The sequence below is a fragment of the Typopeltis vanoorti genome, chromosome 7 (assembly GCF_054136105.1).
Source record: "Typopeltis vanoorti isolate ZY-2024b chromosome 7, IOZ_Tvanoo_1.0, whole genome shotgun sequence".
Classification (NCBI taxonomy): domain Eukaryota; kingdom Metazoa; phylum Arthropoda; class Arachnida; order Uropygi; family Thelyphonidae; genus Typopeltis; species Typopeltis vanoorti.
Window position 1 is genome coordinate 109,968,303 of NC_143555.1, and position 14,556 is coordinate 109,982,858.

Below are 14,556 nucleotides of genomic sequence, written 5' to 3' on the forward strand. Positions count from 1 at the left end.
TCAATCTATCATCATAATCAGTATACCACAATCATGATATAATTTTTGACACTCTCCTTTGCACACTCCACTGTTTCAGAATCACCACAGAAACTAGATCAGACCTGCATGCAGTAATCCAAGTGAGGTCTTATCAAGGCCTTGTAAAAAGATAAAATGACATCCTTATCTTTACATATCAAGATTCATTTCAGCATTGCAATTATTTTCTGAGTTGTATTTAAAATTTTTGCTATATGACCCTTGAACTTCAACTTACTATCAACTAACGCTCCAAGATCCCTAGCCTGATCAGTTTCTTCTAGCATAATCACACCATAGTGCATGACCTTACATTTATTAACATTGAACCGACAGCCATTTTCACATGGTTGCAATTCCAGCAGCATTCCTGTTTACCTTATCTATCTTTGTATCATCAGCAAATAGTTATATGTCTCATATTAAATCCTTCCCAATGTCATTTATGTACAGATTGAATATCAATGGATCAAGAACTGTTCCTTAACCTCCCAACCAGCAAGGACGTCTATAGACGTCCAGCTAAATCCGGATACAGTTCAGACCACCTGTTGAAAAAACATGGATAAGAAGTGCAATTTGACCTTCATGTCATTTAGAGGGCGTGATAATTCCTCACGCTGAAGAAAATACTTAATCAGATTATCTCACATTCATAGCTGCGTTTCAGTTGCCTATAACAAGAAACACAGTTTCTTGTTCTATGTTGGGTAACTGGATCTTAGTTATATTGGATAGAGTAAAAATATAGAAATTATTTTTATTTTTGTTTTCTCTTTTTATTGTACAATACAATTTTAATGCCTGGACAAAATAAAGATCCTTGCATAGAACCAATTTCGTTTTTATTTTTTCTGTGCTAATTTTTTCTAGTCGCTTACTCGACAAATAATATTTCAAATATTATTTGTCAAGTAAGTCTGAAGAAATTAATTCATGATAATTATTAAAAAAAAAAAAAAAAAATAGTTTTCCTGACTTTCCAGATTATGTTATTTTTATTTTTGTTCAAAATCATATTTCGAAGAATACTTCCCAGATTTCCTGAAAGAGGCGCTTGGGCGACTTTGCGACAGAGCCAGATTCTTATCATACTCAGAGTCAGCTTTCTATACAACAATTTGTGACTTATTCCTGCTACTTATAATTAATATTATCCTTTTGCATACAGTATTTTCCCACATAATCTTTTTCTTATGAATCTTTTGCTTAATTAGATTACACATCCATTTCACTCCTAATCTATTTATTTTTCGAACTCTGGGGACAAGTTTTAATATTGCAATTATCAACTGATGAAATTTTTCATTATATGAAAGATTGGGAGAGGATAAGGGAACATTTGTGGAGGTTTGTGGTTAAGAAAGGATGAAAGCTAGATTTTTTTTCTCTCACAGAGCATTGAGTAGAATAGATTTTGTTGAAGTAGTGAATGCATCGCTATGAATGGAGTTTAAGAGAATGTATGCCAGCCGGTCTTCCTTGATGAGTATCCTTTATTTCCTGCAGGTCTCAAATAATAATAATAATAATAGTGATATATATTCATGGAAAATACCTCTTGTTAACTTCCACGAGGTTAGATCTTCAGAAGAATAAAAGTTTGATTCTAGTCGTTTACTGAAGAAATGGGTTAGTGTAAAGCCAGTGTTATTTGTCTTACTTGGCCATTGGACCTTAATATGTTAAACAAAGATGAAATAGAATTAAACTGCTTATTGCCTATTTGCTAGCCACTCCCCTCCCCTCTAAGTGCTGCATTTTTATTTTTTCAACTATCTGAATATTAGAAAGAGTATAAATAATTGTGTGTAAATAGAGAAGTAAATGAAAACAAATGTTTTTGGTGTGCTATATATAATTTTTAAGAATAATATCTGCATTCAAGTTTAATTCAGAATTGTTTAAATACATTAGAGAGACTTCTTGATCAGAAGGGGATCTTAACAAATATCAATTACAAACTACCTTTAAACCAGTATTAAAATTTTTAGCTCAGTTGATAGTGATGATGATGCCCTTTTGGAAGGACCTGGGTTGTTTGAATCCTATCTAGGATCTGAAAAGCCTTTTATAAGCTTCCGACCAAAGTCAAGTTGGCTGGTCTCTTATGGAGGCAGAATTTTTGTCTCCCAGAAAACAGGCATTCTGGCCATAAGAGCAAATGCAATTAGCAGGCATACTGATATTGTCTGTTAATTACATAGCCTTAGTTTGCTTTGGCTCTAATTCCAAACAAACCAAATTAAGCATATGCTCTACAAATTATTATTATTATTACGTTACACCTCCAGGAAGTCCAAAGACTCGTCAAGGGGGGACACCTGCTCTACAGCTCTCTGTCTCCACCACTCAATTCACCAACTACAACTAACTGCAGCTACATCAACACCATCTACCACCCCATCACCACCACCACTGGTATTTCCACAGACAATCACAAAGATCCATGCCCATGCCTGGATTCGAACCCGCAGCCGGTTGGCTAGTGAGTGCATAAGCTAACCACTCAGCCAAACAGGCCGACAAAAATATTTATCTTTACTCGGATTGGTTTATTTTAGGTTTCAGTTTTAGACAGAGTTGTGGAGTAGGTGCCCTCCCTCGATGAGTCTTTGGACTCTCTGGAGGTGTCATGTAATAATAATATTAATATTAGAATACTGACTTGAGTATTTCATTCTGCATTGCTAACCTTTGTGCGATTGTGACTGTCTTTTAGATTGTCTTCACTAACTACAATTTGTTTGTTCTTAATAAGTTGTCAAACCCTCGTAGTAATAGAGACAATTAGTTATTAGTCTATAGAGTCATAATTCTTCTTGTGGGTGGTCTACCTACAGACTAAAGTATATGCCATACCCTTCTTTAAACTATTGTATCAGAATGGCTAATGCACTCACTAACCATTTTGATGCTGCATTCCACGAACTCACTGCTCTCTCTCCATGCAAAAGATCTCTTGTTCACTCCCTTAACTCGCAAGATCCATATATAGGTATTGAAAAACGTGCATAATCTGCTTGTCTGACTAGTAAGAATTTTGAATCGATGAGTATGAAAATCAGTAGAGGAATTTGCCAGTTTTATTTATATAATGCCAATCTTATGGCATGATTTATATTGTAAATTTTTTTTTTTAATTTTACCTCACTTATCACACTTATTATGACTGATTTTGTCCTAATTGAATATGATCAATAAGAGGACAGAATGCATCGGCATCATAAAATTATTTAGAGAATTGAAGCATAACACAAACTAGTCAGTGCTGTTTATGATATGATAATGTTTTTTTTTTATTTGAATTATTTTATGTTTCTGATAATATAAAACAGAAATATCAGCAATTGGCTTATTTTTTATCCATTGATGGCATATGCGAAATATCAACAATTAACAGTGGATATTAAAACATGGAAACAGAGAAAGAAGTATTACAGCTTTTATCGTTATTGATTCTAAAAACATTAACTAAATGTTTTTTGGAATATTTTCTCAGTTGCCTCTATCGTGTGACATCAAAGGTCCTGCCCATCTCTCTAAGTTTCAGAGCTAATCGGAATTCAGAAAACCCACTAGTGTGACCAAATATGGGCATAGATCTAAGATTTTATTTCATTGAGAGTTTTCATGTTGAATTTGAATGTGTGCCCAACATTTCTTTATAATGGCATAGAAGAAGTTGACTTTTTTTTCGCAGAAGTGATTCAAGATGTATACTGTATGAGGGTGGTCTGAAAAGTTCTCAGCCTAACAATGAAAAAATGAATTCATAATTTCGGAATTATTTTTATTTTTCAACATAATCTCCCTTAAGACTAGTACATTTATTCCAGGAATACTCCAGCGCCATTATCCCATTCCTGTAGTGGTTTTCAGTAAGATCTGTAAAATAATCGCTCTATAGTGACAATCACCTCTTGATTCGTAGAAAAATGCTGACCAGCAAGGAAGAGTTTTTCCTCATGTTTTTTTCTCATCTAGTCTGGTTAAAAGATCGGAATAATATTCCCTGGTTATTGTTTTACCATTTTCAAGATAATTATTAAACAAAATGCCTTTAGCATCCCAAAACACCGATGCGATGATCTTTCCTGCTGATGAAACCGACTTTGTCTTCTTTGCCACCAAACAACTGGCTTCTGTCCACTGTTTGGATTCTGGTGTGTAATGGTGAATCCAAGTCTCATCCATAGTAATAAATCGACGCACAAAATCAGTTTTATTCTTGTTAAAATACTCTAAGCATTGTTCAGAGATTTTCATGCGAGTGCATTTTTGATCTGCTGTGATCAAGCACGGCACTCACCTTGTGCACAGCTTTTTCGTATGCAATTCATGCAAAATATATCCTACACCTCTTTTAAAATGCTTAGTCTCAGCAATGTCATGCACTTTGACTCACCGGTCATCCAATACCATATTGTGCACTTGATCAATGTTTTCTGGTGTTGTTACACTTTTTGTACATCCTTCACATGGATCATCTTCAAGGCTGGTACGTCCATGTTTAAACTCGGCGGCCCATTTCCTAATTGTTGAAAATGAAGGAGAAGAGTGCCCATAAACTTTTATGAACTTTGAATGAATTTCTTTTGGCATTAAACCTTCTTTTACAAAGAATGTTATAACCGTACAATAATCAATTTTATCCATTTCAAGGGATACAGACAACACTTTTGCTTCAGACAGCTGTATAAAACAACTACATGATAGAATGACTTGAAATTTCACATAGATAGGGGGATTGATACGGTACAAAGTGCCTTAGATGATAGAAATATAAGATCTGGTAATGTTGGAGTCTTGACAAGTAACAGACTGATTTGGAGGAAAATTGTAGATAGGAAGTTAGTAATGATGTAAATTTTTAATGTAGTACTATCATATCCTGTACACCCCTTGAGGGTACATATCAGGAATTTGATGATGTTTATGACAGATGTACCAACTTAGAAAAAAAAACTCTTGCTGATAGTGTTGTGTAACGATTAAATGATTTTAATTTATCGTTCTTTAAAATATTTGTACTTGTGTGTTCAATGTTTCTTTTTATTTTACCTTTTTTTTTACTTTATTTAAGTCGTAATGCCGAGTTATATAATCTCGTTGCTTGAAATAGACTATTACCTATAATCCTTTCAGTCTATCAATTTAATCCCCCCCCCTCAAGGTTGTGACTATGCTACTTTACATGTACGTATTTTAGAATTTAGGAATTGCCTCTGGCTGGAGCCAATTCCTTTGTCTAAACAGCTGGCCTTTTCTCACCTTGATCTCTGAAAATTCGTTTTTACTTACGACTGCACCATCAGAGATTGCGTAGAGGAATTGTATAGCTTTCCAAGACTCACAAGAAAAATGCCCAGCACAACACGGAAATATCTCTAAATTTATCTCTAAGTCAAGCAACGTTTAAACTTACTAATCGTCAGTCGTGGCTACTATTACTCTTAAAGTCACACGGGTTCTGTCTTTTTATGAGAAGTGCATTGGTCAGGCAGAATCAGGCAAGTTATTTCACAAACAAAACAATTTATTAAAGCTAAAACAAAGTACATAAAAGAAGTTTACACTACATATACTAAATTAACCTAACTCAAATTCACTAATCAAAATTGACATGAAAAAAACATAAAATTCACATGTCTGGTTCTCCACTAGATTACTTAACATTTCTCGCTTAAGCTCAATGACTAATGCAATTAATTATGCTCACATAATTAATTCAGACACGGGACCAGATTTGCACATACTTTACATTAATTTAACTCGGACTATATTTATGATATTAGGCTTAACAAAACTTTCACATACTATTCCCTCTTCATTATATAATATTATCTAATTCCTTATAACTCTGCATGCTACTTCACAATTATTTACAACAAAACGGCTTTCCTTCCTTACTGTTCATTATGGTAACAAACAAAATTATTCAGCAATCTTTGCTATTAATTTCACATCTAGGAAAGACTTATACAAAAGTCTTACTTGTTACTCTGTCATCCAGTTCATCACACAAGATCCTAGAGATCCTTGACACCTGATTCTACTTTCCAGTAAAATTCACACACGGACACTTTTTTACGACATCGATGATACTTCATATGCAGAGATTATCGGGCTTCGACTGGCGAGATGTGGATCCCTGTCCTTGGAACAATAGAACCCTGTAGCTAGAGCAGGAATGGAAAACCCGGAGCTGGAAAGGCTTGTACCAAAAAAAAGCATCGCCTTGAAAATCCTCGCACCGAAAAGCCTCGTTTCCTTTGATTCTTCCTCCTTTTATATTGTTCTCCTGCCCTTGGAACACCTACAGATACAATCGCCCGGATTTTCTTGGAGGGATCTTCTCAGCCACCCCGCTTGTCGCTGAATCAAGTTCTGGGAACCCCGTACTTCGCTGACCTTCGGAAGTTGCGATCGCCTTAGGTCTCACATGCTAATTTTGTCTGAGTTAATTCTTTGTCTGTACAATTTTCTTATTACAATTTATCCTAACATTTTTTCAGGTTTATTACAGCAAAATTGAGTTAAATATTAATCAAATTACAAGTATATTAAATTGATTTTTATTTCCCAAGTAAAATCGGTATAGAAGAAATTTTATTCTAAAATCCTTCTTTACGAGATTTTACAGTTGACATCTATGATCAAGGCTGAGAACTTTTCAGATCACCCTCGTATGTGTTAGAAATGAAAATATGCAAAAATGATCATGTGTCATCAATATTTATATAATAAATGGTCATGCATCACTAATAAAATGTATGAATTTTTGCCTTCGTGTCTCTCAGATTGATATATAAGTACTATATACATTAATGTGTATATATTAATATATACACATTAACATATAAGTACTTGACATACACCCTCTATCAAAAAAGAAACTGAACTTTTGATAGAAAATAAAACACAGGCCAATTATAATTATTCAAATCATTTATTTCAATCAATATACTCTCCCTCAGCTTCGATACAGCGTTTGGGCACGGTCAATTAATTCGTTAAATGAGTTTTTTATATCGGTTTTTGGGATACTGTTGAGGGTCGTGGTTACTGCTGCTTGAACGTTTTCAATGGTGTCGTATTGCTTTCCTTTCATCGGCAAATGAAGTCGGGGGAAGAGAAAGATGTCACAGGGTGCTAAATCAGGTGAATACGGCGAGTGATCCAGCACACAAACTTGGGTTTTTGCTCAAAAACTGTCTCACAATGTTTGAACGATGAGATGGTGCATTATTGTGCAAAAGTGACCAGCTGCCTGCATCACGATATTCATGCCGTACACGACGAATTTTCGCTATCTATCGCTTCAAGATAAAACTCACCATTGTCTTTACTTTTGACTTCTCCCACTATTTTTCAGATGCCCCTCTTCTAGTGGTCTCCACTTAGCGCTTTGTTTCGAGCTCGTACTCACAAATCATGTTTCGTCACCAGTAGCAATCATTTCAAGGAAGTTTGAGTCCTTACGAGCGGTTTTAATGAGGTCCTTGCAGTGTTCAATTCGATACATATTTTGATCGTTGTTCAACTTGTGGGGAACAAATCGCGAATTCAATTTACGAAGGCCCAAACTCTCGGTCGAAATGTTGTGCACGGTTGATTTTGGAAGCCCCAATTCATCTTCAATCATTCTCACGGACGATTTCAGGTTTTCTTTGATGAAATCATGCACTTTTTGGATGTTAACTTCGCTCAGTCTAGTTTTTGGACAGCCCGGCTTTTCATTGTCCTCAAGCATCTCACGACCATTTGAAATCGCTTAAACCACTCATAAACTTGAGTATGGGATAAGCATTCATCATGGCATGCTTTTTGAAGCATTTGATGCGTTTCAGTAAAACTTTACCAAGTTTAGCACAAAAGTTCAATTGCAGCTCTCTCTTTGAAACTCATTTTCCGACCGTTTGTCAAAACACACTATCATTCTTGGCACTATAACTCGGCTTCTAATGAAACAAATGTCATAAACAGTTGCCACAATACTAATGAAGGTTGTCGCTTTCGACAACCTTCATTGTTGTCGAAATAAATACAGAAGGTGTATTTGCTTCAACATTGGTAGCTAAAGAAGGTAAAAATTAGCCATATCATTAATAAAAGCTTTTAAAGTGACCAAGTTGACACCTGACTAGTGACATATTTGCCTGACTGGTAAGCCTACACAAAATTTTTCAATTACTGTTCATATAGTTTCCAGGAATGATCATCTCTTGTTCTCCTCATCTGTTGTCCTGTTCAGTATGTACTCTACATATGTTAGCCTCTTCTTACAAACTTGTATCATCTCTCTTATCTTCCAAACTTTGCAAATTACATTCCTGCGATATGTTTGCATAGCCGACATTCTAGTCGTCACGAACTCAATCACTTGTCTTTTCAACCTCTCAAGTATTTCCTTATCTGCCAGATATCTCTGTAAACAGAACTGTACCAGAATTCAAATGCATGCAAAGCCCAATGAGTGCCTCACATTATCACTTACTTTGTGTACCTGTGACTGCCCTCATTATGAGTGACTTGAGCAAGTTTGCACTGTATTCTTCTGAACTTCAGCTCCTTAACCACACCTTTATTCAACTTGCAGGGATGACCTTTTGTTGTAGTACCTGTAGCCAAGAGCTGAAACATTTCTGCTACATCAATCCTTTAAAACCCTTTAACACATTCGCTGCCACGCTCCTCAGGCATAGTTCGTTTCCGCATGCCAAGCCCTTTTTTGCGTCTTCAAGGTCACTACGAGTAATCTCTTAGCCAGCTTATCAGACAGAATTTTGTTTCATACGCCAACTACGAGTAATCTCGTATTGATGAGTCAATGGTGTTGTGGCGCGATAGACTGGCGTTTCGGCAATACATAAAAAACAAAAAACATAAATATGGCATGAAATTCTATGAACTATGCGAATTGAATGGATTGATGATAAAAAATAAAAATTTATACAGGAAAATCAGAATCCTGTTTAGTGAAAATGGGTCACACATATGATATTGTATTCCACTTGATGGAAGAGTATTTAGACAGGGGTTTTATGTATTGCATATGGACAATTTTTATAATTCTGTAGCTCTGACGGAATCGCTTACCAACAGAAAATCATACGTGTGTGGAACGCTGATCCACCAGATGTTATTCAGAAGAAACTAAAGAAAGGGGAATTTTTCTGGCAAAGAAGAGGTCCTGTTGTAGTCAGCAAATGGAAGGATAAGAGGGAAGTTCTTTCCATTTCAAATAGGCACAAATTTGAAATGGTTGAAACGCAAAATCGGAATTTAAATTTCAATTAAAACCCAATATTGTTAGCGATTATAATTTGGGGATGTCAGGCACCAATCTTTTTGATGAAATGCTATCTTACTATTCCACCTTACGAAAGACAATTAGATGACCGAAGAAATTGGCAATACGCATTTTTGAGGTATACATTCAAAATGCGCATAAATTTTATAACATGATTACTGGAAATGCAATGACTGCGTTAAAATTTAGAGATCAATTTATCTCAGTTTTTGTTGGAATGGATGAGCTTACAGCATCAGAGAATATCAGGAGGAATCGGGATTTTCTTTATTTGGAAATTTTACCACCAAGAGAAAAAAAGAATCTCCTGACAAAGCCATACCGTGTGTGTACACGAAACATGTTATTATTGTCCTGTTTGCCAGGAAAAACCACCATTGTGCGTGGAAAATTGTTTTAAAATGTACCATTCTTAATTTGAATAAATTGTTTTTTTATTTTATTGATTGGTTTTTATTTTTGTTGATTTTATTAGTTTTAAATTGATTTACAAATTACGTGTTATACTACGGATTAACTCGCGCTTGACATAGGAGGTTGGTAATCGACATACGAGTATATTCGTAGTTGGCTTCTGAGGCACATATATAATATAATATTTTGGTTGAAATTATTTCCCTTCTACCAAGCCTCCAGACATGCTCCTGCTTTATTCAGAATCCAAGAGTCCAAATTAAGGTAAATATTTTAAGGGTTAACTCGTATTTGACATAGGAGGTTGGTAAATCGACATACGAGTATACTCGTAGTTGGCTTGTGAAGCTCATATATGAACTACGAGTATACTTGTAGTTGGCAGCGATGTTAATGAACTTAAATGATTCTATGATATCCCCTCTTTTTCTCTTATCAACCAACTTCTGCAATCCATAGGGAACATTCCACAGGCTACTCTCCACTGAATCTTCTCCACTGCTGCTTCATCCCCAAGAAACCCAGGAGACCAGAACTGAGCACGGTTATCATATGTGTATATATCAAGGCCTTATAAAGATTAATAACTTCTTTATCTCTACTTGTTAGTGCATTCTTCAATAGCCAAGTAATCCTATGAGCTACCTTAGCAATATGTCCTCTAAACTTTAACTTGCTCTGTCCAGAATTCCAAAGTTTTTTCACTATAGAATGGTTTGGTATGGCCAAGTGCAACCTTTTATGATATTTCCTATGCAACTTGTGCAAGTATAGCTTAGTTTGTGAATGCTTTTGTTTTACTCTTTGTTAATGTCCAACTCTTCCAATTCTCTTCTAATATGAAAATTTCTCCTACTTTACCACACTTGAACCAGTTTTCTGTCTTTTACTTATCAGGACAATATATTTGTCCTTTGCTGGGAAGATCCAAGTTTAAATCCCATCTGTGAAGAACTTTTATAAGAGCATTTCAATTGAAGGTAGCTTATTGGGTCTCATGCAAAGGAGACAAGTTTTCTCATTTCACAAAAAACAAGTAAATTTGCTAGGCATTATATGCATGTAATTATAAAATTAATTTATAATTAAAAAAATAAATAAAAAGTACTTCATAGCCTTGGCTGCTTTTCTCCATAATACCAACTGATACCACATCCTTGCCTCCATCTGCTGAAATGCCACTCCCTTTATATCTCATTTAAATTGTTCTCTTCCTTTATAGCTGCTGCTTATCATTGATTTGATCCATTTCATAACCAATCGGTTTATCTGTTGCACTGTATTTCATTTTATCTTGACCTCGGTATCTGTATTATACCTATATAATAATAGCAGACTATAAATTCTGTTTTAGTAGGTGGTGTAAATCATCCATGTAAAGGAATGCTATTTTATATGTAAAATTTGACTAAACACTTTAAAATGACAGTTAATCATTCTAGATTGACTGAATAGAATTTAAAATTTAGCAATTTGAAAAACAAAAATAAATTTTATATTTATTTTTGTTTTTCAATTGGATCATTTGGAATGCCGAAATTAGACCAAAAATGTATATCTGCAGTACATTAGCAAAAATAGGTCAAGGCTTTATACAGTACATTCTAACTTTTGACATTTATTGGATTTCATAGAAGTATCTTCATTTGATAGAGTTCTTTAAATTGTAAACTATCATAGACCTCATGATAGTTTTTGCAGATACAGTAGAAATCTCAAAATTGAAAATACAGCTGTGAATAATTTCAAACAGTATTACAAAGTTCTACAAAACTCAATAAGTGTCAGAAGTTGGAGTATAATTTATGAAGTTTTGACTAGTTTTTGCATTATGTATTTTAGATACTGTATATTATTTGCTGGTTCAAGGCTAATGTTTTTCCTATTGTAATTATATCACTTTTATTTGCAAAACAATTCAAATGATGTAATTAATTCTTTCTGACTAGGTGGGATTTAATGAAATATGGGATTTAAGATGCCTGTTGAACTTTCATTTCAATTTGGGTTTCACTTGCACCCTTTTAATGCAACAATAAAATTAAAAATAAAACAAAATCCACCATCCACTTAGGTCTGTATTGCAGTTATTGTGATGCTGAAGGTGTAGCTATATAAGAATGGCACCACACATTCAGCAAATAGTGGTTATTTTTATCTTGCATTATTCTACTTTTTTTTTTTTTTTTTGCAATTATTTTGAAATAAATGATTGAAATACAAATAACTTTTGCATGGGTAAATTTAAGTTTTGTTCACCCATTTTACATCCTTGTTATAGTTAAGAAAGGATTTCACTGTAATATATTTAATTTCTGCTATATGTGATAGTTGATCGTCCTACTCTGACAATGGAAGTGAAGATGGGATACAGAAATAAGTGGGAACAAGAATGGTCTCTTTTGGCAACTTCTCTAGAAGAGCGAAAACTTGACTGCAATCTTGAACCATCCAGGGTAGGATTTTAAAATTTTTTCTTTAGTTGACTTAATTGTTCCAATTTAACTAATAGTGTTGTCACCTCTGGTAAGAATTTGTTAGAGAATTTTTACTCGAACAAGAAGTGTTTAGTGTTTTTGAACCTTGAATGGCAGGCTCTTAGTTAAGAAATTGGGACTAATAAAACTTTTTTTATTAGTCTTAATTTCATAGAGGGGTACTTAAGGGTCAAAGCTGTATAACTGAGAGGAGACCTCCACATAGCCTTTAAAGGAATGCGGAGAACCGACCAGGGCTTCTGACCTAATGTCCAATCCTCACCTTCTCGTGGTGCACCCTGTTGGGTATCTACTTGAATACTGAACGAACAAGGATGGGCTGGCAATTTGGGATTTAGCCGACCAAATTGTATCCTTATCAGCTTAAACAAATATATAAAAAATGATGGTACAACATGACAAAATTTCATGCTGGCTGGGGCGTCTCCCAGTTAAACAAGGCCCCCATTGTTTTCGCCAGGAAACCAGGGTGAACAGCGAAAAGTCAAGCTACTGGAACAAATCTGAAAACAAACCCCAACTCAACATCACCAGAGTTAAAGATCGGTACTATCAACATAAGAAGCCTGAATGGCAAAGAAATGGAGCTAGCTGAGGAATTAGATAAGTACCAGATCGACATAATAGGGATGACTGAAACAAAAAAGACAAAAACTGGTGAAATCTTTCTGAACAATAAATACAAAATGTTATGTTCAGGAAATGACAATCAAGGAAAAGAAGGAGTAGCCATAGTATTCAACACAAAATATGAGGCTAATCTTCTTGAATGGCAGTCAGTCTCAAGTAGAGTAATGTGGGCAAATATGAGAATGGGGAACTGGACAACGAGACTTATTTGTGCCTATGGTCCCACAGAAGGTTCTACTAAGGTAGAAGTGAAGGAATTTTTTGAGGCTTTAGAAAAAGCAACTGACACAATGAAAAAGGAAAAGTTGGTCCTTCTTGGGGATCTAAATAGCACAGTAGGAAATGATTGTGAGACAATTTGGAGAAAAGAGCAAAGCTAATAATAATGGCAAATATCTGTTGGATTTCTGCTCAGGACATGGACTGGTTATTACTAACACCATGTTCCAACATAAAAATGTGCACAAATTCACATGGAGAGAAGAGGCAAGGAATAAGAAAAGTCTCATTGACTATGTTATGGTTGATAGTGATGTTTTCTCCCTGGTGAAGGACACCAGAGGGTACAGAGGATTTGAAATTGGAAGCGATCACTATTTAGTCTTGAGCAGGATAAAATTGAATTTCATATTGAAAAGAATGAAATGAAATGAAATGAAATTAAAGCGAATAAAAGTTGAGCAGCTCTCAGATGTGAACTGTAGACTAAAATACACAAAGATTATTGAAGAAAAAATGAAAGAGTTTGAGAACAGGAATCAAACCTTGAAGATTCAATGGCAAACTCTGAAGAAAACACTGATTGATTCTGCCAGAGAAGCATGTGGTGAGGTTGTCTGCAAGGATAAAAAAATCGGAACTCCCTGTGGACACAGGAAGTTAGAGGCAGTGAAGATAAAAAAAGAAAGCATATCAAAAGTTCCTGGCAAATAAATCAGCTTGTGTTCTTACAGAATACAGAGACAAATGCAGGAATGCTAAACACTGTGTAAAACTATCTAAACAAAAGTCACGGGAGGACTTTGGCAAGAATATAGAAAATAAATATCAAGATGGTGGCAAAATATTCTGTAGGTTGTTGAAGAAGCTTAAGAATGGAGGAAAGAATGCTGTAAAAGCAATTAGAGATGATAAAGGTGACATGAAAACAGGAGAAAAACATATCCTTGAAGTATGGAGTAATTACTTTGAAAAATATCAAGATGGTGGCAAAATATTCTGTAGGTTGTTTTGAGAAGCTTAAGAATGGAGGAAAGAATGCTGTAAAAGCAATTAGAGATGATAAAGGTGACATGAAAACAGGAGAAAAACATATCCTTGAAGTATGGAGTAATTACTTTGAAAAACTGCTAAATGAAACAAGTAGTGATGAAAGCACAGTGGTAAAAAAAACACTGACCAAGCATGCAGTCAAGAATACATATCCATACTTGAAGTAGAAAAAAACCATCAAAGGCTTCAAATGTGGAAAGGTAGCAGGAGTAGATGATATTCGACCAGTAATGTTGAAGTATGGTGGTGTAAGAGTCTTACAGTGACTGCACTGCATAGTTCAGAAAACCTGGACAGAGGGACGAATTCCCGATGATTGGAGTCGAGCTTTCATAGTAACCATATATAAAAAGGGAAATAAAACTGTATGTGAGAATTACAGAGGTATTTCCCTACTGAGTGTTC

General features: G+C 34.9%; 1 protein-coding gene across 1 annotated transcript in view; it reads left to right on the forward strand.

Moving 5' to 3' along the window:
• Nucleotides 1-14,556, forward strand: part of wls (Wnt ligand secretion mediator) — a 146,318-nt gene that overhangs the window by 23,571 nt on the left and 108,191 nt on the right. The window contains exon 3 of the mRNA XM_090396063.1: nt 12,083-12,207. Coding sequence (XP_090252189.1) covers nt 12,083-12,207 — 125 coding nt within the window. The remainder of the gene's footprint in view (nt 1-12,082; nt 12,208-14,556) is intronic.